This window comes from Rhinoraja longicauda, chromosome 8 (genome assembly GCF_053455715.1).
Source record: "Rhinoraja longicauda isolate Sanriku21f chromosome 8, sRhiLon1.1, whole genome shotgun sequence".
Classification (NCBI taxonomy): domain Eukaryota; kingdom Metazoa; phylum Chordata; class Chondrichthyes; order Rajiformes; family Arhynchobatidae; genus Rhinoraja; species Rhinoraja longicauda.
In genome coordinates this window covers 40753654-40777154 of record NC_135960.1, presented here as the reverse complement: position 1 = coordinate 40777154, position 23501 = coordinate 40753654, and the positions used below count along the sequence as shown (strand labels likewise).

Below are 23501 nucleotides of genomic sequence, written 5' to 3'. Positions count from 1 at the left end.
GGGAAGAAGCGTAGTCAAGATTGCTATGGGAGTCAGTAGGTTTGTAGTAGATGTCAGTCACTAGTCTGTCTCCTGTGATGGAGATGGTGAGATCCAGAAATGGTAGGGAGATGTCGGAGATGGTCCAAGTGTATTTAAGAGCAGGATGGAAATTAGTAGTGAAATGTATGGTCAGTGAGTTCTGCATAAAGACAAGAGGTAGCACCAATGCAGTTGTCAATGTAGCAGAGGTAGAGTTCGGGGATGGGGCCAGTGTACGCCTGGAACAGGGATTGTTCGACAAAGTGGCTGGCATAGCTGGGGCCCATGCGAGTGCCCATAGCTACGCCTCGGATTTGGAGGAAGTGGGAGTTACTCCAGCATTTTGTGTCTAACCGATTTGAACCAGCATCTGCTGTTATTTTCCTATTCAAAATCAACACAGTGCTCTCAAACTGAAAGACAGTGCTTTCTCCAGAACTTACAGTAACTGCTGAGATACTCATTCTGTTATGGCCACAGCACGAGTATACTCTCCACAGCCTTCGAGCTCATGTGGTCTGGCAACTTACTGGTCACGGGATCTTTCCCAGTAGTAACAACACACCTTTGCCAGTTCCGTGATTCGCTGCTCACCGTTGCCTCGGAATGGCCATTAAAACACAGCGGAGAGATGCACTCAACTGCAGTCACCTCCCAGTGACCCAGCGATGGCTCAACTGGTTCACAGATCAATGAACTGCCCCAGATGACCTCCTCACTGCCCACCACTGGATCTGACCTCCAAACATCCTGCCCCTCCTCCTGCCAGTCAGTCTCCCGCCTGGAGTTCTGGCTCGGGAGTCACTCTCCTGGCCGGAGCCCCCGGCTGTCATAACTCACCCAGATCATCATTCCCCTGGCTTGAATCCTGTGGCTACTGGTCACTCTCCCCAATGTCTGTCACCGTTCTATGGCCCAGTACTGGTTGGCAAGAATACTTTTATTTGTAATTCCTCTGCTGTTGAACTATTTTGCATTGAGAATTGTTCTTGTGCTCTGTTGCAGCAATAATAATAAAGCGATAAACCAAGCTTTATGCAAGGTTATTGATAACACCTCTATGTTCTGCAGCATTTGCATGATTCACAGTGCTCGCCAACACAGTACACCTATAACCTGTCAAGGAAACACATTGAATCTCCTCACCTTGTGCTTTGCTGGTCCACCTGCTCTGAATATTACTTATCAATGATGAATCCTTGGTTCTATAACCTGAGTGGCTTGCTTAATATCTCTGTGGTTCTAGGTCTGTGGCATCTAGTTTAACAACTCCAACCTCCACATACTGTAAAACACCCTCCCCTCCACCCCAGAGCTCGAAACAAAATGAAACATGTGGACTTCCAAAGCTGGCTTGTCAGCAAAATAAGTAAGCAGCGGAGACTAAAGTGCAATGCAACATATTGATTAGATTGGCATTGAAGATGTAGAGAGATGCTGTTTAACATTTTACAACCATTCAGCAATGAGAAATCCCCCCTGAGGTTCCACCTGAGTTTCATTTCAAACCATTGCACAAATTGTCTAAGGGGATAACTGAAGAAATGTTAGCAGTAGAAACTGTTCCACTTTGCAACAATTACATTATTATTCTTTCCTGCAGAAGAAATTACTGTCTCTCGTATCCCCATCATGTTCAAAAGGTGGAGGGGCTTTTAGAGGAAGGGTAACATAAAGCAGACGTTTCACCCCAAATTGTCACCTTCCCCACATTTCCTTGCCTCTTATATATGTCTCTCCCTCAGAGGTAGTAATGAAAAGTACAACAAGAGCACAGCAAGCAGGGGTTAAGACCTGTGACAAACTTTGCAATCAGTGCCAAAATAAGATGGCATCACACCAGTGATTTCACAGTCTTGCGGTCTGTGCAGTGAGGCTGTAATTTTCAAGTGGAAAACGTCATTCAATGCCCAGCTGCAACCGAGTTTTATCCAAATACTTTGACCTGAAATGCATGACTTTAACTACCTCACAAGATGAAGCATGACAGGGGTCTTCAACAATGGCAGCCGCTGCCACACTAGTGTGACCTACCTCTATGCAATGAAATGTGTTACTTGACCTAAATATTAAGGCATTTTCAAGAAACTTTAGAACAAAACAACATGAAATAGCATATCAATGGAACAGCTTGACCTTGTTCTCTAAAGTTTCATTGGCACCTTTCCCATTTGAATGTTGTAGGAAAGTTTTGATGTCCCAGTATTGCAGAGCAGCGTCCCATCTGTGGCTGCAGCCTGGCAGTGGGAGGCTGCTCTCTGTCCCTTCACATCGACACAAATGTATTTGTTGGACTGGATTTAGACTGCTGTCGGGGCCAGTTGGAGCAACAGTCCACGACTGCTGGCCTTGGGTCATAGATGTACACTCTGCTGAAGACTGTAGTGGGAGGTGACTCGGTGCACAAGCGAGTGTGACATTCAGTGTATCGTGAATGCTCTATCGAACTTCTAGACATGTAAGGTGGAGAGCATACTGGCCGATTCCAACGTGGCCTGGTTCAGCAACTTGAAAGCACAGGAACAATGGAGACTACACTGAGTGGTAGACACTGTCCAGACCATCACAGGCACTGTCCCCCCCACCATTGAAGAAATTACAGAAGGCTCTTGAATATTATATCACATTGAATGATAAATTAGTCTTTAGTAACTGTCAGCCAGAAGAGGAGCTGAAGGCTGAGTTCTTTTGAACTGGGTCTCCTAAAATGAATATTCCAGGAGTGTGTCCAGTACAGCAAAGTCCGTTGAGTCTCACAAGATCATTGCTCACCATGAATTTTCTTGCCATCATTTAAAGTTAGTCACACTATGCCCAGTGTATACTGGAAGCAGTTCCCTTGCGGTGCATTGACTGGGCGAACAGAAGGAATGATTCCAAGATGCACCAAGGGGTGCAGGGACTGGGGACTGGAGGGAGAGAGCACAATGTGTGCCCAAGATGACTGAATAAAAACACAACAACTGTGAGCTATACGTGTAGATGTGAACAGCAATGAGATTATCTGGGGGTTAACTCAGGTAGACCCGACTCACCCCACAGGCTTCCCAGGGTGCTGCAGAAAAGTCGGGCAGCGAGACCTGTCTGGGCCGAAGGAGCCTCAGCAGTGGCGGCGATGGGAGGCTCGGCAGTGGCAGCGGGAGCATCGGCGGCAGCATGAGCCTCAATGTAGGTGGCTGTGGCGCCTCGGCGGCAGTGTGAGCCTTGGCGACAGTGGGAGTCTTGGCAGCAAAGGGAGCCTCAGCAGCAGCAGGAATCTCAGTGGCGGTGTGGCCTCGGAGGCAGTGGGGTCTCGTGATCGACCCGCGATCAGCGGTTGATGAGCATGAGGTGGGGAGGGGAAGACAATGGGGACCCGACGTGGGGGGACCGCGGTGAAAGCACACGGCAGCCAGCCAACAGTCGCTTGTCTTTTTCTTTTTTTCATTTAAAATTTAATTTTAATTTTAATTTCAAGTTTTCATGTACCTCGTTGTGTGTTATGACTTTTGGCAGATCAATTTCCCTCCGGGTTGAATAAAGTTCTATCGTATCGTATCATATCGTATCGTATTGTAACTCTGCAATGTGATCAGCACTGAGAATAACTGTGGAGTTTGTGCAGGTGTGACTATCAGCAAGAACATCTGGATGCTGTTTGTGCAGATGCTGCTGTGGAGGAGACAGAAAGTTGTATGAGGTTGATAGTGCAGCCATCTTAGGTTGCGTGGATGGTGAGCTATATCCATTGATGTTCCTGTGAAAAAGAAGATGGCTTTGATCCACCCTCTGCACCAAGCATCATCCTCCTTCAGCTTCTTTCTTGTATCGATTCTGCATTGCAACCCCAGAGACGGTAAACTGAGGAGACAGAAACTCCATTTACTCTTCGTGTGAATTGGGAAGCGTGTCTTACTGTGTGCGATTTTCATTTCAAAGTGAGGATGGAGTTCACATACTGTGTCAATGGATAGGAAAGAACTGAAGAAGGGTCTCGACCTGAAACATATCCCATTCCTTCTCTACCGAGATTCTGCCTGACCCGCTGAGTTACTCCAGCATTTTGTGACTACCTTCGATTTAAACCAGCATCCGCAGTTTTTTCCCTATGCTCCCTGTCCCGTTGAGTTACTCCAGCATTTTTTGTCTACCTGTGTCAATGGATGTTCTGCTATCGATACAAGTGAACCCTTGCTAAGAAATAAAACAACTTCTCTGCCAGAAATAGCAGATAGACGGTCTGGAGCCTGATCAGCAAGTCTTGGGGACACACCATGTATGTGATGTGTTAGTGTTGAGGCTTCCGACCTTAGTAGGGGGTGGGAACAGACAGATTCCACAGTTCGCGGTGAGGGATGGGGGGGATCAGACCGGGTCCGGAGTCTGAGGTGGGGGATGGAATCAGATGAGGTTCATGGCCTGAGGTTGGGGGATAGGAACAGACGAGTCCATGGTTAGATGTGGGGGATGAGAACAGACATAATCCAGGGTCTGAGGTGGGGGAAGGGAAACGATGGGGTCCATGTTCTGAGGTGGGGGATGGGAACAGACCGGGTTCAGGGTCTGAGGTGGGGGATGGGGAAAAACAGGGTCCATGGCTTCAGGTGAGGAGAATGCAGGAAACAGTCAGCCTGAGAATGGGGTCATGCCATGCCTTGTTGCCTGTACATTGGGCTAATTTTGCATTGGAATATTGTGGAGTCTTCCACTGATCTTTTATGCTTCTCTTTCTGATCAGATTTGAGTTTGGCCTTTGAACAAACAATCCAAATAGTCATGCCCCCTCTCTGCCCTTTCCGTACCAAGAACAGCTCCTTTCCAATTTTGGATCCAGAAAGCTACACCATTAGAACCACACAGCACAGGAACAGACCTTTCAGCCGACGATGCTTGTACCAGACATGGAGCCAAATTAAACTAATCTCTTCTGCGTGTACATAACTCTTCATTCCCTGCTTATTCATCTGCCAATCTAAAAGCCTTTCTCTGGGAGTACATTCCAAATCATAGCAATCCCTGTACGTGGAAGTCTCTCCTTTGTCCATTGTGAGGCACTCTGATCTGAGACGCCGGCTCAGTGAATGCTGAAGGACATGTATTCCATGTCCTTTCCCATCGAACTGCAAAACAGGGCAGCACAAATATCACCGCGTCATTCACCTGCAATTGCTTCAGATAAAATTTTAATCAAAACCAAAGTTGGTATTTCACTTCATTCATCACTTAATAAAATAAGAACAGTTTATTGGTGTATTCCAGATTATGAAACAACATAGAACATAAATCTACTTTGATCCCACCGGTACAATGACATTCAATATCATTTCCCAAGCGTCTCATTTGTAATTAGAATCACTAGGAGAATGGACTAATTCTCGATGCTTGACATTAACGCTTAAGATTAACAACAGGCTTAATTATTTATTGATTTAATTTTACAAATGCAAGATGAGCAGCTGCTCTGGCAACCTTGCCCAATGACCAACTTTTCACACGTTATTCCTGGTTTGAAAACACAATGTATGGCAAAGGTCGTTTCCAATATTCTGGAATTACATAACTAATTAAAAATATTGAAAAGGAGGGAAAAGAACCCTCTACCAAAACAGCCTTCTTGTGAAGTAAAAGTCGAATTATAATAAATGTATACCAGGGAGATTTGGCCTAACAAATGTTAGCCATCTTCCTCTAACTTTATTGTTATTCCAATCTCATCCTTTCTTCCTCATATTCCCACAAAGGCAACAAATGTGCAAAGCTCAATGACTTATCTCAGGTGCATTGTTCAACACAGTTGGTAAAATCATCCTGATTGTGACTGCTGAATCCACCATTTGACTTACCCCTGGGTGCAGTTGGCATTGCATGGGTGGCATTCTTGATTGGAGTCAGAGTACTTGAAAATGAAGCCACTGGCACCATGAAGACCATCGGGACATTTCTCCACGCAGTTGGGACCATCCTTGTAGTGTGAGCACTTGGTGCAGTGGTCGGGGCCCTGACATACAAACAAACATTGTTTGAACTGGCAGAAAACCGAAACTTTCGGATTAAACTGAATGACTACATCGAGACATTTCAAATATACCAATATCTCATATCCCTTGATAGGTGAAAAGTGTGGTCCAAGTAAGGAATAATGACCCAGCATGAAAAAAACATTCTGCACAAATAAATATTTCACAATCTAATGATGATTAACGGAACACGACAGTGACTGGTGAATGGGTTTCAATTATTACCGATCGATGCAAAAATAAAGTGTATCAAGGTGAGTCATGAGTGCTTAACTATCATATGCATTGGGAATGGAACAATGAAATTCTTACTTGCTGCAGCTTTTTAGGCACAGCATCGCAATAGCACAACGAGTAAAGATACAATAGTCAAGAATACAATAAATTATCAGTAATATAGGGTAATCAGCCATAATAGTGCCAAGCGAAGTATGTAGTGCAAAATGTACAAAGTTCATAGTGGTTTGTTGCTGAGGCAGGGTTGTGGTTAGGATTGTACAGTGTAGTTCAAGAGCCTAATGGTTGATGGAAAAAAGAGTTTTTGAGCTGAAACATTAATGACATTTTCAATGGATGTTGTCTACCTGCTGAGTATTTTGGCATTTTCTCAGGTTTCAAGCATCTGCAGTTTTTCTGAATTTTCATTTATTGAATTGAAGATTTGACTGGCGGAATCAAATGTGCAATTTCCAAATTTGCTGATGAGACAAAGCTAATTGTGACTCTATTTAAATAGGGGAGCTGTCCTACTGCCACTTGCATGCAGTCTGCTGGTGTGAAACAGTCAGGATGACGGTGCTCTATCCTACGTTTGATGGTGTTAGTGAATGATGTCAAATGACCAAACAACTTGCATTAATTTAAGAGCTCTTAAAAAAGTGAAACATTCCAGGTTGTCTCACCAGACAACATCATTTGACATCATTCACTAACACCATCAAGCATAGGATAGAGCACCGTCATCCTGACTGTTTCACACCAGCAGACTGCATGCAAGTGGCAGTAGGACAGCTCCCCTATTTAAATGTGACAGGGTTCACAGGTTAGGAGAGATTCCTTTACCATGTTCTGCTGGGGTTACAACATAGAACAGTACAGCACAGGAACAGGACCTTCAGCCACAATGTTCATGCCGAACATGATATCATAGAAACATAGAAACATAGAAAATAGGTGCAGGAGTAGGCCATTCGGCCCCGAGCCTGCACCGCCATTCAATATGATCATGGCTGATCATCCAGCTCAGTAACCTGTACCTGCCTTCTCTCCATACCCCCTGATCCCTTTAGCCACAAGGGCCACATCTAACTCCCTCTTAAATATAGCCAATGAACTGGCCTCAACTACCTTCTGTGGCAGAGAATTCCACAGACTCACCACTCTCTGTGTGAAGAAATGTTTTCTCATCTCGGTCCTAAAAGACTTCCCCCTTATCCTTAAGCTGTGACCCCTGGTTCTGGACTTCCCCAACATCGGGAACAATCTTCCCGCATCTAGCCTCTCCAACCCCTTAAGAATTTTATATGTTTCAATAAGATCCCCCCTCAGTCTTCTAAATTCCAGCGAGTATAAGCGAGTATCAGGTTAAATAAATCTTCTCTTTGTGCAGGTGATCCATATCCCTCCATGCCCTGCATTTCCATGAGCCTGTCTGAACGTGATCAGACACCATGCTTAATGACTCTTTTTAAAAGTGCCTACGTTTAGAAACACAAATAATATAGCAGTTATAGTGACTGTGAGGCATTGTAATTTCAGTTCTGCTTTAATCAATTTATATGCCTCTCTGACCCCTCTTGTGTGGAATGTTAACAAAGTTAATGTCTTCACTTAAATTTTTAATGCACATGATCTCTATCTCCGTCCCCCAAACTCAAAGAATGTAATGAAACATTATTTACCCCATCAAAATGTTATTGAGGAAACGAGTTTACTATATCAGGAGCCATCTTTAATGATGATAATTGGATTTCAATGTCAAACATTTCATTATGATTGCAATTGTGTTATAATAATAGCGGCTGCACCGCAGAAATCATGGCCTTTGGCCTCAGGAGCTGCTATTTTGAGTTGGTTGTACAAAAAGAAGGCCATCAAATTGCAATGGGAAGTTTCAGACCCAGGGATGCTGTGCTCAGCTGGTCAGCCCTCAGGGTAAACAAATTGGCCTGCTGTTAAATAAACAAATGGCCCTGGTGTAAATTGGATCATTTTCTACAGTGACGTGCTTCCCAAATGTCTACAAGCATTGCTGGTCTCTCACCGTTCTCAAATGGACACGACAGTAGCCTGCCCATTGTTGCAGGACCAAGCACAATAGGAGCAGGCACGAGCAGCAAGGATGTGGACGCTGCAAATATTACTCTAGGGGCAGTATGGTGGGGCAGTAACAGAGCTGCTGCCCTACAGGGCCAGAGACCCGGGTTCGATCCTGACCACAGGTGCTATCTGCACAGAGTTTGTACGTTCTCCCTGTAACCTGTGCAGGTTTTCTCCGGGTGCTCCAGTTTCCTCCCACACTTCTATCATGTACAGGTTTGTGGGTTAATTGGCTTCAGTAATATTATAAATTGTCCCTAGTTTGTTCAGGATAGTGTTAGTGTGCGGGGATCACTGGTCAGCTTGGACTCGGTGGGCCGAAGTGCCTGTTTCTGCGCTGTATCTCTAAACTAAACAAAATGAAAGTTACGGGGCTGTTCCCGTAGAAGATCATTAACCAAAACTTCACCTACGGTATTGGGGTTAATAAAACTGGTGAGAATTGAGGATATCAGATTTGCCAATGATATTAACTAGCCTGGTTCTGAGGAGGGTGCAGAGAGGTTGATACAGGATAGACAGGTTAACAATGGGCAAGGACATGGAATATAACAGGGAAAAATCTGAGCTCATCCACATTGGTAGAAACAAATAGAAAGGCAGAGCATTTGTAATTGGTAAGTGATTGAAAGATGTTGGGTTAAAAGGACAAGGGTATCCGTGAACTCATCAGTGAAAGAGGACATGTGGGAACAGCAAGCAAATCATGACATTTCTATTTTTATCTCACACCTTTTGTTTTTTCATCTCTGACCTTTGTCCAACCATCTTCCTGTAGCCACCTATCACTTACTAGGCTTTGATCTGCCCCTCCTCTTCCAGCTTTCTCCCCCCATCCTCATTACAATCAGTTTGAAGAAGGGTCCTGCTCTGAAATGCCACCTATCCATGTTCTCCAGAGATGCTGCCTGACCCATTGAGTTACTCGAGTACTTTGTGCCTCTTTTTTTGTGAACCAGCATCTGCAGTTCATTCTGTTCTACATATATTCCTCCCTTTTTATTCTGTTTTCATTCTATAAATTGATACCCAAGCATATTTAAGGAAAGAATCAATGGGGAATACATCAAGATATACACATACAGTTAATGAAATGTATAATATGCTCGCATATCTGTGGGAGAGCTAATCACTTATTAACTAGAATTGGGTTTAGATTGTATCCAATTAAATCAAGGCCAACGGCTTCTGAAGCATAAATTTGCTTTTCTCTTTCAATGGTGTGTATGCCTCATTAACTCTTTAGGCTGGATCAGTGCGATCAGCAGGTTTGTTAATGTTTAATATCTGCAGAGTCCAGATCATCACAATAGGTAATATTCTAAAGGCACTGAAGCCTTCAGCACCAAGCACTATTCATGCTTTTACTATTTAAAGGAAACATATTAGCAGCAGTACTATCAGATTTAAAATGTTTCCATCTTTAAAAAAGTTGAACATAGTAGATTAAGAGGATAATCACCATGTAATTTCTAATTGATGCCAACTTGCTTTCCTTGCCAGTAATGGCATCTCATCCACTAATTCATATGCGTTGCATTTAATTCTGTGATACATCTTGCCGATGTATTTACTCAGCCACTTACCCTTGCCTGACCCATTATCATTTGTCAGAGTGTGGTTTATTCACATCAATCATAGCATATAATTAATAGGCAATTGGTTATGTGTGAATCAAAATCTTTGCTTACTGGCCAAGCCATTGTTCTTAGACTCAAGCGTAATGCTTCTTAGAATTTACAGGTCCATTGACCAAATGCATCCATAACAACAGGCTTTCATTGTAAACGTCTGAAAGTGGATAAATAGCTGCATTCAGTTTGGAAGCATATGGGATGATGGTCATTAATGAGATCACCTCTTGTAAACCGTGAACTTCCAATGAATGAAAGACCTACATTTTCAGCGTTTGTGATAAAAATGTAAGATTGATCAGATGGAGTAGGCCATCTGGCTCCTACAGTCTGCTCCACAAATCATTTCAATCATATCTGGTCTTCTACCTCAGTGACTTAATACCCAAACACCCTGCAATCTCTGTGTTTCAAATCTAACCCACTCCAGTCCTCCAGGGTAGAGAATTTCATAAGGTTCATCAACCTCCAAGTGAAAACTTTTCTCTTCATTTCTGTCTATTCTGTCATTCCTGTAGATCATAGGCGACAGGTATACATCGGTGGAAACTGCAAGGTTCAATTTTCTACAGCAGGGGTGTCAAACTACCAGGGTAGAAGGGGTCCAATCCGGCCCGCGGGATGATTTTGGGGGAAAAAAAGCGCTGTTAGATTTTTTAGATTTGCAGATGACACAAAGCTGGGTGCCATGTAGCTCACTTTCTGCGTTAGATTATACGCAGAAAGTGAGCTACATGACCGTTTAAACTCGCAGGAAATATGAATTTTGCGCAGAAGGAAAATGCAACTCTGATCTGCAGCTATGACCTCCCCACTCCCCACCTCCCGGGGGTGAGTGGAAGCTACGCCCATATCCGGCCATGCGGTGACGCGGGAGGGAAGGGGCCGGCGCTGGGGTAGGTGGGGAGTCTCAACGTTGTTGTGGACACCGGGAAGTGCCTCGGCTGCCGCCACAGAGACCGCCACCATGTACCCGAGACCCAGGTGAGTGCGTGGGAAGTCACCGCACTGTGAATGGTACCACAGCCAGGTCTGATGTAAGGTCTGCTTTCAATGCCATAATGTATATCTTCATCAGTGTTTGCAATAGTTCATTAGCCTGGCTCTGGAAGGATAGGTTTAGGGTCGAAGAACTTAAGATTAAAGGAGAATTCATGACAGCCTTCAAGAAGAGGCAGGATGAGAAGAGGTTGTTGGAGAAAGAGGTACAGAAAAGGAGAATAGGCCAATTAGTACAAATAATGTAAATAAAAAGCCTTGGGATTTGTAAAAATGGGCTGTGATTTTATTTCAGCGGCGGTAACTGTACATATAAACGTAAAGGGAAGCCTCATGTGGCCAATATCTGAAGCACTTGGCTGTGAGCACCCACAGTCAGCTGTCACTGGGCTCACCAAGCACAATGCTTACCGTTCCATGACATGTCACCATACCCTCCTCCATTTCCTCACACTGCTCATCGCATTCCATGCAGACAGTACCGTTTGCAAATTCTCGAAAATCCCTGAACAAAATTCAAGAAGATCATTAGAAAATATCATTTTGGGTACATTATATGACACATATATTTTATTTTAACAGCTTTTGCAGTTTTGACAGAGAAGTGAACAAAGCTGTGATATTGACACCACGTGCATGTTTATATAGTATAAATTAAGGGATGTACAAAAAACAAACATTTTAACGGGCCCCTTCATAAAGAGATTTGTGATATAGTGGATGGACCTGCCGATTCCACCCTCAGCTCACACCGTCTCCCCGGCCCCTTAAAGCTCTGGCGTCCAACCCTCCCCTGACTCACAACATGCCTTTCTTCACCCACCGCATGGTCTGGTAACATGGCTGCTGTTGTAGCTCCCAGATTATACTCTCCACATACCTTCTACTTCCCCCAGATTCTTTCACTCACCAACACACTAAGGCCAATTTACAGTGGCCAGTTAATGTTCCAACCTGCACATCTTTGGGATGTGGAAGGAAACCTACCCAAACAAACTCCACACAGTCAGCAGCTGAGGTCAGGATTAAATCTAATGTGCTGGAGCTGTGAGGCAGCAATTGTTACAAGCTACGCTGCTGCTACGTTGGTCAGTCACAGTTCCAAATGGTGTCTGTCCCTCCCGCGGCACCCTGCTCTCCTTGCGTGGTTCCCAAATCTTGGGGTATGTGACTTGCTCACCAGAAAGAGAAGACCATGAGAATTTTGTAGCAAAAACATAAATGCTGCAAACACTCCACAGCTTTGACAACATTTGAGGAAAGAGAAATAGAGTTAACATTTCAGTCTCGAGACCCTTCATCAGAACAGTTTCTCTTTCCACAGATACTTCCTGAACCGCTGACTGTTTCTGGTATTTTTACTTTTGTTTCAGTTTTCCTCGCATTCCTAGTGTCTTTGGTGTGAAAACATTTCACTGGGGAAACGAGTTGAAGAGTGATGTTGCCCAGGTACGTAGGATTCAATAATTTGTGGATAAGGCAGTGCAGTAAAACTCTGATAATCTGGCATTTTCAAGGGCTGGATTGATAGAGTACCCTAACTTTTGGATGCTATTGATATTAATACCTCAACCCTCCCTTAATTCATTCATTTCTGATAATAAATTTACCATGAACCAAGTAAGTTGAAAGAGAGCATGAGAACTGGGGTCCCAGCAAGTGGGAAGGGAGCATGAGAACTGCGGCCATTTTGAGTGAAAAGGAAACATGGCGAACAATACCTATTGAACCAGATACATCATCATTTCTAAATAGTTCGATAGTGGATTATTTCAGTTTTACTGTATTTGAATAACTCGAGGCCTTTGTTAATGTGACGGCTCAGATACAAAGTACACATATTCCCATGAGTGGGAAAGAGGAGAGCTTCTAAATGTATAGCTCCTAGCTGTTAAAGATATCGAGGCTACAATAAAATGGAAAATGAAAGTTAGGACAAATGATAAGTTCATGCAATAGAAAAAAACAAAACTGATTATGGAATATGCATGCGCAGTTTTGTAAAGTGAATGGAGAGGTCAAAGCGTGTCTGCGAATAGATTAACAACTATCTGAAAAGTCCTTTTAAACTGGAAATGATAACATCAAAGAAAGTGGGAAACTAATTAGGAGTCAAAAATAGGAGGCAAAGGCCTTAAGTACAAAGGGGGCCACTGAAAGTATTAAAGAAACAGTAGCAAAATCAGAGGTAGTAGCTATTATCCTCCAATCCTCTTTAAACACGGGTGGTGGCAGAGGGCTGGGGGATTGAAAATGTTCAAAAATGGATGCTAAGATAAACTCGGTAACTGCAGGCTCCTTCAGTTTAATCTCAGTGGGGGAGAGGCTGTTAGAAACGATAATCAGGGACAAAATTAATAGTCATTTGGACAAGTATGGATAAGTAAAGAAAGTCAGCATGGAACTGTTAAAGCCAAATTGTGCTTAACTAACTTGATTGGGTTTTTTGATGTAGCTGAGAGTGGTTGATGAGGCTAGTGTGGTTGATGTGTATTTGGACTCTCAAAAGGCATTAAATAACTCATAATAATCTCATCATCAAAGGAAGGGCATGGTACAAAAGAAGCTGTGGCAGCTGGGATACAGAATTGGCCAGGGAACAGGAAAAAGAGATTTGTGGTCAACAGTTACTTCTTGTGTTAGAGGAAGGTATTCAGTGTCCTTCCCCCAGGGGTCACTACCAGTCCACAGCTTTTCTTGATGTAGTTTAATGACTTGGATTCGTTCCAATTCCAAACTTCCAGTTGGCACAGAACTTAGAAGTGTGGTTAAAGGTGAGGAGGGTGTAAGGGTAGAGATCGACCGGCAGGTGAAGATATCAGATAAAGTTCAGTATTAAGCAGTGTAAAGTGATGTATTTTGCTTAGGTCATTGAGGAAAGAAAAAATAATTTCCAGGGAACAATTTTGATGAGGCCGAGTCCATATGTGCATAAAACTTTGAAGGTAACAAGACAGGTTAAGAAAGAGTTTAATATAGCATGAGGCTTTATAAATAGAGAATTGGAATATGAAAGCAAGGAGGAAATGTTGAACCTTTATAAAACATAAGTTCAAGAACTGGTAGAAGACAGTTGGGAGCCGAGAACTGCTGGCCGAAGAAGTAACTGAACAACAGGAGGCTTCATTAAGGAGGTGGCTCAGATACAAATTACCATGTCCCCAAGGATGAGAAAGGAGAGAACATTAAAACCACAGGTCAAGGATGACATGCTGATGAGTTAATTGGCTGATGTAAATTACCCCTTAGCTTAGGTGGGTGGCAAAAAGATCAGAGGAGAGTTAATGGTTTGTATGGGAGTGAATAAGCTGCAGGAAGAACAAGGAGGAGAAAATGGTACTTTGATTTGTCTGCTGGATGCTAGAAATAGACTCCATGTGTCAACTGAAGCACAATTGGAGAATTGCTTCCAATTATGCTCCGCTCATATTTGCCCCAGAGTGAAGAATGGTCTTTTGTTGAGGAAGTTAAGTCATGCTGTGGACTGAAGAAGCTGGGATGGTTTTCCTTGGAGCTGTGAAGGTTAAGAAGTGACTTGCTGTAAGTGTTCAAAATCCTGAATAAACAGAGCAAATAGAAACCTCTTCATGGTTGGGTGGACAGAGTACCAAAGGACAAAGACTTGATCAGGAGTGATCAAAGGACAAAAAGTGATCAGGAAAGGAAACAAGGATGGCTTGACAAAATGTTTTTTCATACAGCAGGTAGCCTTTGACAGTGAACTACTGCAGGTTCTCCCTGTGACTGCACAGTTTCCCCCCGGATGCTCTGGTTTCATCCACATTCCAAAGAGGTGCAGGTTGGTAGATTAATTGGCCTCAGTAAACTGTTAAGATCAGAAATTCATGGCAAAGACCATATGACCTCATTGAAGTATACAAAATCATGAGAGCCATGGATAAAATGAATGCTCAGTCTTTTCCCCAGAGAAGAGGATTCTAAAACTAGAAGGCATGTATAATATGAGCGGGGACAGATTTAAGATGGATCTCAGGGGAAACTTTTGCACAGGGAGAGTAGTCTGAATCTGGAACAAGCTGCCGAAGGAATCTGTAGTATCAGATGCAACTATAACTTTCAAAAAACATTTGGAGATGTATGGATGGGAAGAGTTAAGAGGCGTATGGGGCAATTTCAGGCAAATGGGCCAAGTGCAGAATGTCAACTTGGTTGGCGTGGGTGTTGGGCCGAAGGACCTGTTTCCAAAGCACATTTCTGTTTTGAAAAGTAGGAATGGTGGGGGCAGCATGCTCCCAAAAGCGGCATTCTGGTAATGGTCAAATAATCAGTCTTTCTTAAAAGCATCAATTGAAAAAAAACTGTTGGTGAAGACATTGGGTAAAAATCTATGCTCTTTAAAATAACATAATGGGATATTTAACAGCTGCCTGAAGAACGAGATGGGTCCAGATGAGCCCTCCCACACAGGACTACCTGGTATTTGAGGAGGGTCTTCAGCACAGATCCTTCTGATTTATGCATATTGATTGAGCATCAATCTGACTTTGTTTAGGAAGTTGATCTAATAGTAACTTTCAAAAGGTTATAAGTAACAATGGAAACATTTACAAAAGCACACAGATAAAGTTGGGTAAAATAGAAAGTGGTGGAGTAACTCAGTGGGTAAGACAGCATCTCTGGAGGGCACAGATAGGCGATGTTTCAGGTTGGGACCCTTCTTCAGCCTGATTGTAGTAGGGAAGGGGAAAAAGATGGAAAATAGATGGGGGAGGGACAAAGCCTGGCAAGGGGTGGGTGGATAAAGGTGAAGGAGCTTAGATTGGCAGATGGGTGAACAAAGGCTAGAGATGAAAAGGAGATAATAGGATAAGGGGAGACAAGGAGTGAGATGTTAAGCCAGAGGGAAGGATGCAGGTGGAAGGGGATACTGTGGGGGGTGGGGAGGGGGAGAGATAGTTGGAGAACTGGGTGTGCACCAGGGTGTGGGGGCACAAGAAAGAGAGGGGACAAAAAATGGAGTTGGGAGGGGGGGAGATGTCAGCTAAAATTGGCAAATTCATTGTCCATTCCATTGGAATATGTGGTGCTGTTCCTCCAGTTTGTGTGTAACCTCATTCTGGCAATGGAGGAGGCCCAGGACTAAAAGCTTTGTATGGGAAGTAGAGTTCAAATGCTCAGCAAACAGATAACAGAATGGAAATCACTGCACAGCTCTGCCAAAGGGCTGAGGCAAGGGGAATGGGCTAGAATCCTCCCTGTGCCGGCTTATTCAATGCTTCTCTGTAAATTCTCTTCCAGCAAGTTTATAGCAATTATTGAAGATGCCATCCACCATGACATTGAACAAGAGGACACATTGGGCACACATTGGGCACAATCTCCCCCCCCCCCTCTCCTTTGAATGACAAACCAATATTTGCTGGTGATGTTCCAAGTCTCAGCTTGTGTTTCGAAGTGGAAACTGAAGGCAACTCTTCCGAAAGGACAGCAACCCGATTCAATAAACTAATGGTTACTTCAGCCAGTTCCACCCTGATCAGATGTAATCAAGGTCCATGGTTTAGTCACAGAGACCATGATCTCGACAGCAGGGGATGGTCTAAGATGAGACTGGTATTAAAAGGTATTGGGTATTTCCTTCATTGTGTCGCATTCCATTTTAACTCCTCTGTGGGGACCTTCAGTAGGTCTACTCCACACCACTATTCAAGTTGGTGACTGATCCGCTGTGACAACACTGTATGAATGGGTTGGTTTTTCCCTATTCATTTCAGAGATTTGCCCCTCCTGGTCACATATTAATTATCAGCCACTTACAATAAAAACTGAGGAGGTACTAAAGCAATTTGATTGTGCAAATTTTCACCCACTTTTTTTTCACAGCGATAGATGATATATAATAATAAAATATTACAATGTAATGAAACTCCTTTAATTAAAGACAATGTGCTAATGTTCAAATTTGAAGCTGGATTCATCACAATAAAAATAATATTACATAGCTATTATAACAAAGCAAAGTGAATACTTCTAAATTCACCTTAAGTCAATTGTTTTCCTTTCATAATTAAGGGATTGTCATTAAACATTTTGATAATTCGAAATAATCCATCCTCAATTTAAACGGGAATTTTGTCAAACTGTACAAGCCTCATTTAGGTAAAACAAGAAGGAATAAGATAGCAAAGATAGACACAAAATGCTGGAGTAACTCAGCAGGTCAGGCAGCATCACTGGAGAAAATGGATAGGTGACGTTTCGGTTCAGGACCCTTTTCAGACTGATTGTCGGGGATGAGGGAACTGGAAGCAGGGAAAGACTAGGACATATCAGGGCCGGCAACAGATGACCTCGGGCAGGGCAATTCCCTGAAAGGCCAATTGTTGGCTAGGGACGGTATGATCTCAAGAGGGATACATCATTGCGAACTGTGGAACTGGTTAAACTCAGAGGGGGAGCAGTGAGAGTCTTGCAGAACTCCTGTTGGAGAGAGCAGAACTTCTTCAAAGTAGGCATACCTTGAGGAGATTTTGCAATGGAACAGACAAAATTTAATGAAAAGGACTCTCTTTCACTGCTCCCCCTCTGTGTTTAACCAATTCCACAGTCCACAATAATGTATCCCTCATGGAATCACACTGTCCCGAGTCAACAATGAACCTATCAGCAACCACCCTGCCCAAAGTCATCATCTGCTGCTGGTCCTGATTTGTCCTGGTCTTTTCTTAATTCCAGTTGCCCCCACCTCCCCTGCTCCCCTCCAACACAACCAGTCTGAAGGGTCCTGAACCAAAATGCGAAATGTCACCTATCCATTATTTCCAGAGATGTTGCCTGACCCACTGAGTTGCTCCAGCATTTTGTGTCTATCTTTGGTATAAAACAACATTTGCAGTTACTTTTTATTCCATTAGGAATAAGGTAGCACACTGGCACAACTGGTACAACTGCTGCCTCGCAGCTCCTGTGACCTGGGTTCAATTCTGACTCCTGTCTCTGTCCGTGCAGAGTTTGCATGCTCCTACTGTGAGTGCCTGATTTTCCCACTGTGAGTGCCCACATCTCAAAGTTTGTTAAGCTAAATATTTGCTGTAAATTTCTCTAGTACAGGTGGAAGTCAGAACCTGAAGGCCGAAGACGTTCTTTAAAATACAGGGAGAACAAAATAAGATCGATGTCAATTGGTGCTTGATGATTAGCATGGACCATGGGTTGAAGGGCCTGTTTCCTTGCCGTATGACTCCATGTCAAAATTGGGAAATAATATTTTTTTCTCACCAACAATGTATAAATATTGAGAGGAGAATGGGAAAAACGACAAAATAAAATGCAGTTTTACACTGAGGAACTGAGGCAGAATAAATTGTGTTTTTCAGACTTACCCCTCATCCAGGTTACAAGATTCGATGCAGGTCCTGCCCCGGCGGAAGAATCTGCAGGAGAGGCACTGGTTTGGTCCGGGTCCCCAACATCCGTCATCGGAACACAAGACATCACACATCATCCTGTCGGAAGCTGGGCAAGGAATAAAAATGTTTCTCAGTAAACAAGCTTAGCTGCACCATCCATGACAGTCAACCTTAAAATAACCCCCAGCAACCAGCACCATGACACCTGCACAGCTTGTTGTCTCTCCTCCAAGGCAGGGCCATGGGCTTCATAGGATTACTGTTGATTTAATAAATTCACCTATTAACATCACTACAATGATGAAAGTGAAGTTTGCATTCCCGCAAACAAAGCTCTCAGGTTTGCTGCCAATTATTTTTTAAATTACAAACATAGAAATTTAGTGGAGACACGAGAAACTGCAGAAGTTGCAATCTTGAGAAATAAATATTGCACCCAATTAACTCAGCAGGCCAGACAGTATCTGTGGAGGGAATGGACTTGGTGCAGTCTGAAGAAAACTCACGCCCCAAAACACGTCTGTCTATTCCCTCCATTGATGCTGCCTGAGCTGCTGAGTTGCTCTAGCACTTTGCTTTTTGTTCTTAGAAATGTATTAACACTGTAATCATGTATTGTCTTTCTGCTGACTGGTTAGCATGCAACAAAAGCTTTTCACTGTACCTCAGTGCACGTGACAATAAACTAAACTGAACTAGCCAAGAAGATATTTAAACTAGTCCCACTGCCCAGCTCTCAGCATGTAGCCCTCTCGGTTACACTTCTCGTGTTTACTCTGAACATTCCTGGACATGACGAGGTTGGCTGCCTCATCGGTCTCACAGGCAGCGAGCTCCTGACGCACAACTCTCTTTGGTGCAAAATATGTTTCCTCAATTCTTTTAAAATTCTTAAATCTGCCATCCATTGTTCACAACCTACCGTGAGGGGAAGTATGTTCTTTCTGTTCACCTTGTCAAATCCTCCTAATTTTAGCCAATCTCCCCTCACCTTCCTTTGCTCCAAATGAAACATCTGCAGCTTGGACATAACTCTCTCACTCACCATCCCTTCATAAACCTTCTCTCCAACCTCTGAGGTACCACCACATACATCCAGTGACTAAAACTGCACCCAAATCTCCAGCTGTGGCACAACTAGTTTTTTTATAACTTCTACCAGATGCTTTCTGTTCTTACACACTACATCCTTAGCCAATGAAGACAAATATGTTCTCTGCCTCCTTTTTCACTCTGTTTACCTGTCCCATTACATTCTGGGATCTATGGAAACACACGCATCAAAGTCCTTTTCTTTCTCAAAACCTTTCAGTTTCCTGTTTATTCCCTTAAAGGGCCTGTCCCACATAGGCGATTTTAAGGTGACTGCCGGTGACTAGGCTGTCGCCGACAGTTCGCCGGGGTGTCGCGGGCATGATCGTGAGGAGTCTTCAAAGAATTGTAGTGGATCTCGGCGCGTCGCTGAGAAATCAACTGGTATGAAATGTCTCGCTGACAGCTGGCATGTCACCAGGTATCGTTGTTTATTGCGGGCGCTGTCGAAATTGCTGTCCCCAGGTTTGCTAGTTTCTCTTAGATGCATTTAGAAGCACATAATATTACATTAAGTAAAGTCACTTGAAGATACCATTCAAGTGACTTTACTTAATGTAATATTATGTGCTGTCAGGACATTTGACAGGTAGATTGGAGGCGACAGTTTGACGGTCAGGTAAGCGTGGGAATTTTCACGATGTTTACGGCCATCAGCGATTACATTTAAAGTAGGCTCCCAACCCAGATATGCAACCCAGAAACCAGATATGCATCTCCCATGCATTTTCAAAGAATGCCCACACTCCACACAAAAATCCATTTAACCACTTTTAAAATTAAATTTCTTAATACTGCTATTAGTAAACTGGAAGTCAATCCAGTTTATGCCTTGTTACCATGAAGCTTGGTTTTCAAGTAACCCGGACAAGATGTTATATTTCAAAACTCTCAAGTAATTACCGACTTGTCGGTGATTTCAACGAAAATTAGGACGCCGGAGAAGCATTGACAGTGTGGGAATTTTGCGATGTTTCTGAACACGGTGTAATCTCGACCTGACTCGGCATTGTCGTGGTCATTGTCGTAGGGTAAAAGGAAATTTCGGCGATCTACTATGACTTTGACAGTCACCTAAAAAATCGCCTAAGTGGGACAGGCCCTTTATGATACCTCACACTTCTCCGGACTGAATACCATTTGTCACTCTTATTCCCACCTAACCAGTCCAACGATATCCATCTTTAGCCGAGCACTCCTCTTGCTCCCACCCATGTTGCAAGTTAAGTATCATTGGCTGACTTCTTAATCCTGGCCTTCACATTCTGGATACTGCAGAGAGGATAGGAGCTAGCAATGGCTGTTGCAGAACCCACTGCTTAAAACAGTTCTCACTTCCTTTGTTCCATGTCCTGCGAATATCCTTTGTTACCAAAAAAAACTCAACCCTGCGTTCCCCTTTCCCCTGTATGCCATGAAAATTAGTTTGTCTGATCATTCTGCCATATGACTTTGTCAAAAGCCTTGCTTAAACCATGTACTTACGTCAGATGCAGCATTCTCATTAACCCACTTTATCACCTTTCCAAAACATTAATTTGATCGGGGAACATTAATAAATCCATGCAGACTGCCCTTGGCTAACCTCAGAGAGCTGACATTTGCCGTTCCTCTGGATTTTCCCAACAGTTTGTTCATCCCCAGTGTGAGGCTGAGCAGGCTGTAGTTGCTCCTATTATTCCAATCAATCCCTATCTCCCTGCATCAAACAACACTTCCAGATTAGCACTCCTCTAGTCCATCAGATGTGGCTAAAGGTAAACGGAAGACCATTATTTCTCACTGTTTCTCGTAAGAGACTGGAATACATTTTATTTAGGCCTTTAGTACCTTCATCATATCAGTACTTCCTTTCTCAGTCGTTAACATATTCAATACTTTACCTGTGCACTAATGCCTACATCATATCTTCTTTCGCTAAGTATTAATTTGTAACAATATTCCTCGCTTCGCTCCATGCTCTGTTTGGATTGTTGCATTGTTGACCTCTTGCTCATTCTCTTCCTCTGTCTTCAGAAAACATGGCATAGTTTTCATCTCAGCACTGCTTTTTGATATAGTGATCAGTCTCTCAGTTGAAACTGCCACAGATATCACAAACATATTCTACCCTTCTCCTACCAGAATAATGCTTCACCTTATGGGCAGATCATCCTGGGGTTAATCTTCCTGACACCTTTCCCCACCATTGCTCAGTATATGAAATGTGTGGCACATGTACCTTCCTGCTCCATCACCCAGTGTGTGTAAGCCGCTCATTCCCAATGCACAGAGCAACAGGCACTCCAGGCAGGGATTTCTCCTTCTAAGCTGATCTGCAATGTCTTTGTCCAGTTTTCAGCAGAATGGGAAAGCAGAAGGTAATCTGCTTTCAGTTGCAGGGTAGGTGGGTAGGGGTTGGAGTGGTGTACACTAAGACTGAAAAACCCCATTTATAAAGTATAAAATGTACAGGCATTGCAGCATAGAGACAAATGGCGCAACAGTGTCATGGACGCTGAAGCGTACTTTTGAGACCGTGAGCTCGGATCACCTGAGTGGTAACAATGCGAGTGATGCTTAGCCTGAGGCAGCCTAAATCTACAGGCCCCAAGGAAAAAGTGGACTGGAAGTTGTTTTCCTCTCGACCAGATCTACAGGCCCAATACACAGTAGAGGTGGTGAACAGCTTCCAGATACTGGAGGAGGAGAAATGAGAAGAAGAGGAGAGGGGAGGAGCTGAGGCGAGGGAAAATGCTATGGCTCGCTATGAACGGTTCATAGAGGCTAACTCTGAAGCAATGAAGAGTCTACGCAAAGTGAAGTGTGTGAAGAGAAGTCGCAACTCTGAGCACCCGGAAGTTGTTGCAGCTTGGAAAGTAGTTGTTGAATGTCAAGAGGCAGGAATGAGCAGCTCAAGGAGGACCTGAAGGCACCAAATCCCAACTCTTTGAGGTGTACGACAAACTGAAGGAGGAGGAGGTTGCGAGAATGATAGAGGGAGTAGAAGCTACCAACAATGGCAAGCAGTATAGCGAAGCATGGCGGGTCGTGAACGAGATCAGTAGCAAGAGGAAGGCCAAGTCAGGTCATCAATGGGAACTCTCCGGAGGACCGAATCAACACGTGGTCCACCCACTTCAACAACCTACTTGGATCATCTCCAACTGTCACTGAGGAGGATGAGGAGATTGAGACTGTCCTCATGGATGTACAGATTCACGACGGCTCCTTTACCTTGGAGGAGCTGTGACAAGTGAAGACCTCGCTGAATCAAGGGAAGAGTCCAGGCCCTGATAACATCCCTCCAGAGGTGTTGGAAAACTGTGAGCTCGACGACATCATGCTCAAATTCTGCAACACAGCGCTATTGACGAATGACTAGCCAACACAATGGTCACAATCCAACATCATCCCCGTCCCCAAATCTGGGAACCTGAACAAGATTGACAACTATCGTGGCCTCAGCCTGACATGTGTCTTGGCCAAGGTCTACAACCGCTTGATTCTCAACCGGATTAGGGCTGCTATCGACCCGAAGCTACGTTACAATCAGAACGGCTTCAGAGAGAAGAGGAACACAGTCACACAGATCCTTGCCTCCGAAGAATCATCGAGGAGGTGAAGAATAACAACCTGCCGGCTGTCCTAACCTTCATTGACTTCAAGAAGGCGTTTGACTCGATTCATCGATGCAAAATCTTGAGGATTTTGAAGGCTTATGGTATTCCGCCTTGTCTCCTGAGAGCTATTGAGGATATACACTTGGGCACTGTGGCTAAGGTTGTCACCCCAGATGGCGAGAGCAAAGTGTTTGAAATCTTCGTGGGGGTCTTACAGCGAGACACGCTGGCACCCTTTCTCTTTGTCATTGTCCTTGATTATGCAATGAGGCAGGCGCTCAAGGAACACGAGGATCTCGGCTTCACAATCACCCCAAGGTGTTCGAGAAGAATCATGTCAGTCAACTTGTCAGACATCAACTTCGCTGATGACATCGTCCTGCTGTCAGACCAAATTGGGGAGGGACAGGAGCTTCTCGGTAGTGTCGAGATGTAGTGCGAGAAAGTGGGCTCCACCTCAATGCCAAG

General features: G+C 43.8%; 1 protein-coding gene across 7 annotated transcripts in view; it reads right to left on the bottom strand.

Moving 5' to 3' along the window:
* The window catches only part of erbb4b (erb-b2 receptor tyrosine kinase 4b), a 741684-nt gene that overhangs the window by 194478 nt on the left and 523705 nt on the right, over positions 1-23501 (bottom strand). For all 7 annotated transcript variants that reach the window (XM_078403687.1, XM_078403689.1, XM_078403688.1 and 4 more), the window contains exons 13-15: positions 18313-18445; positions 11381-11474; positions 5844-5998 (exon numbers count right to left, since the gene is read on the bottom strand). In XM_078403687.1, coding sequence (XP_078259813.1) covers positions 5844-5998; positions 11381-11474; positions 18313-18445 — 382 coding nt within the window. The remainder of the gene's footprint in view (positions 1-5843; positions 5999-11380; positions 11475-18312; positions 18446-23501) is intronic.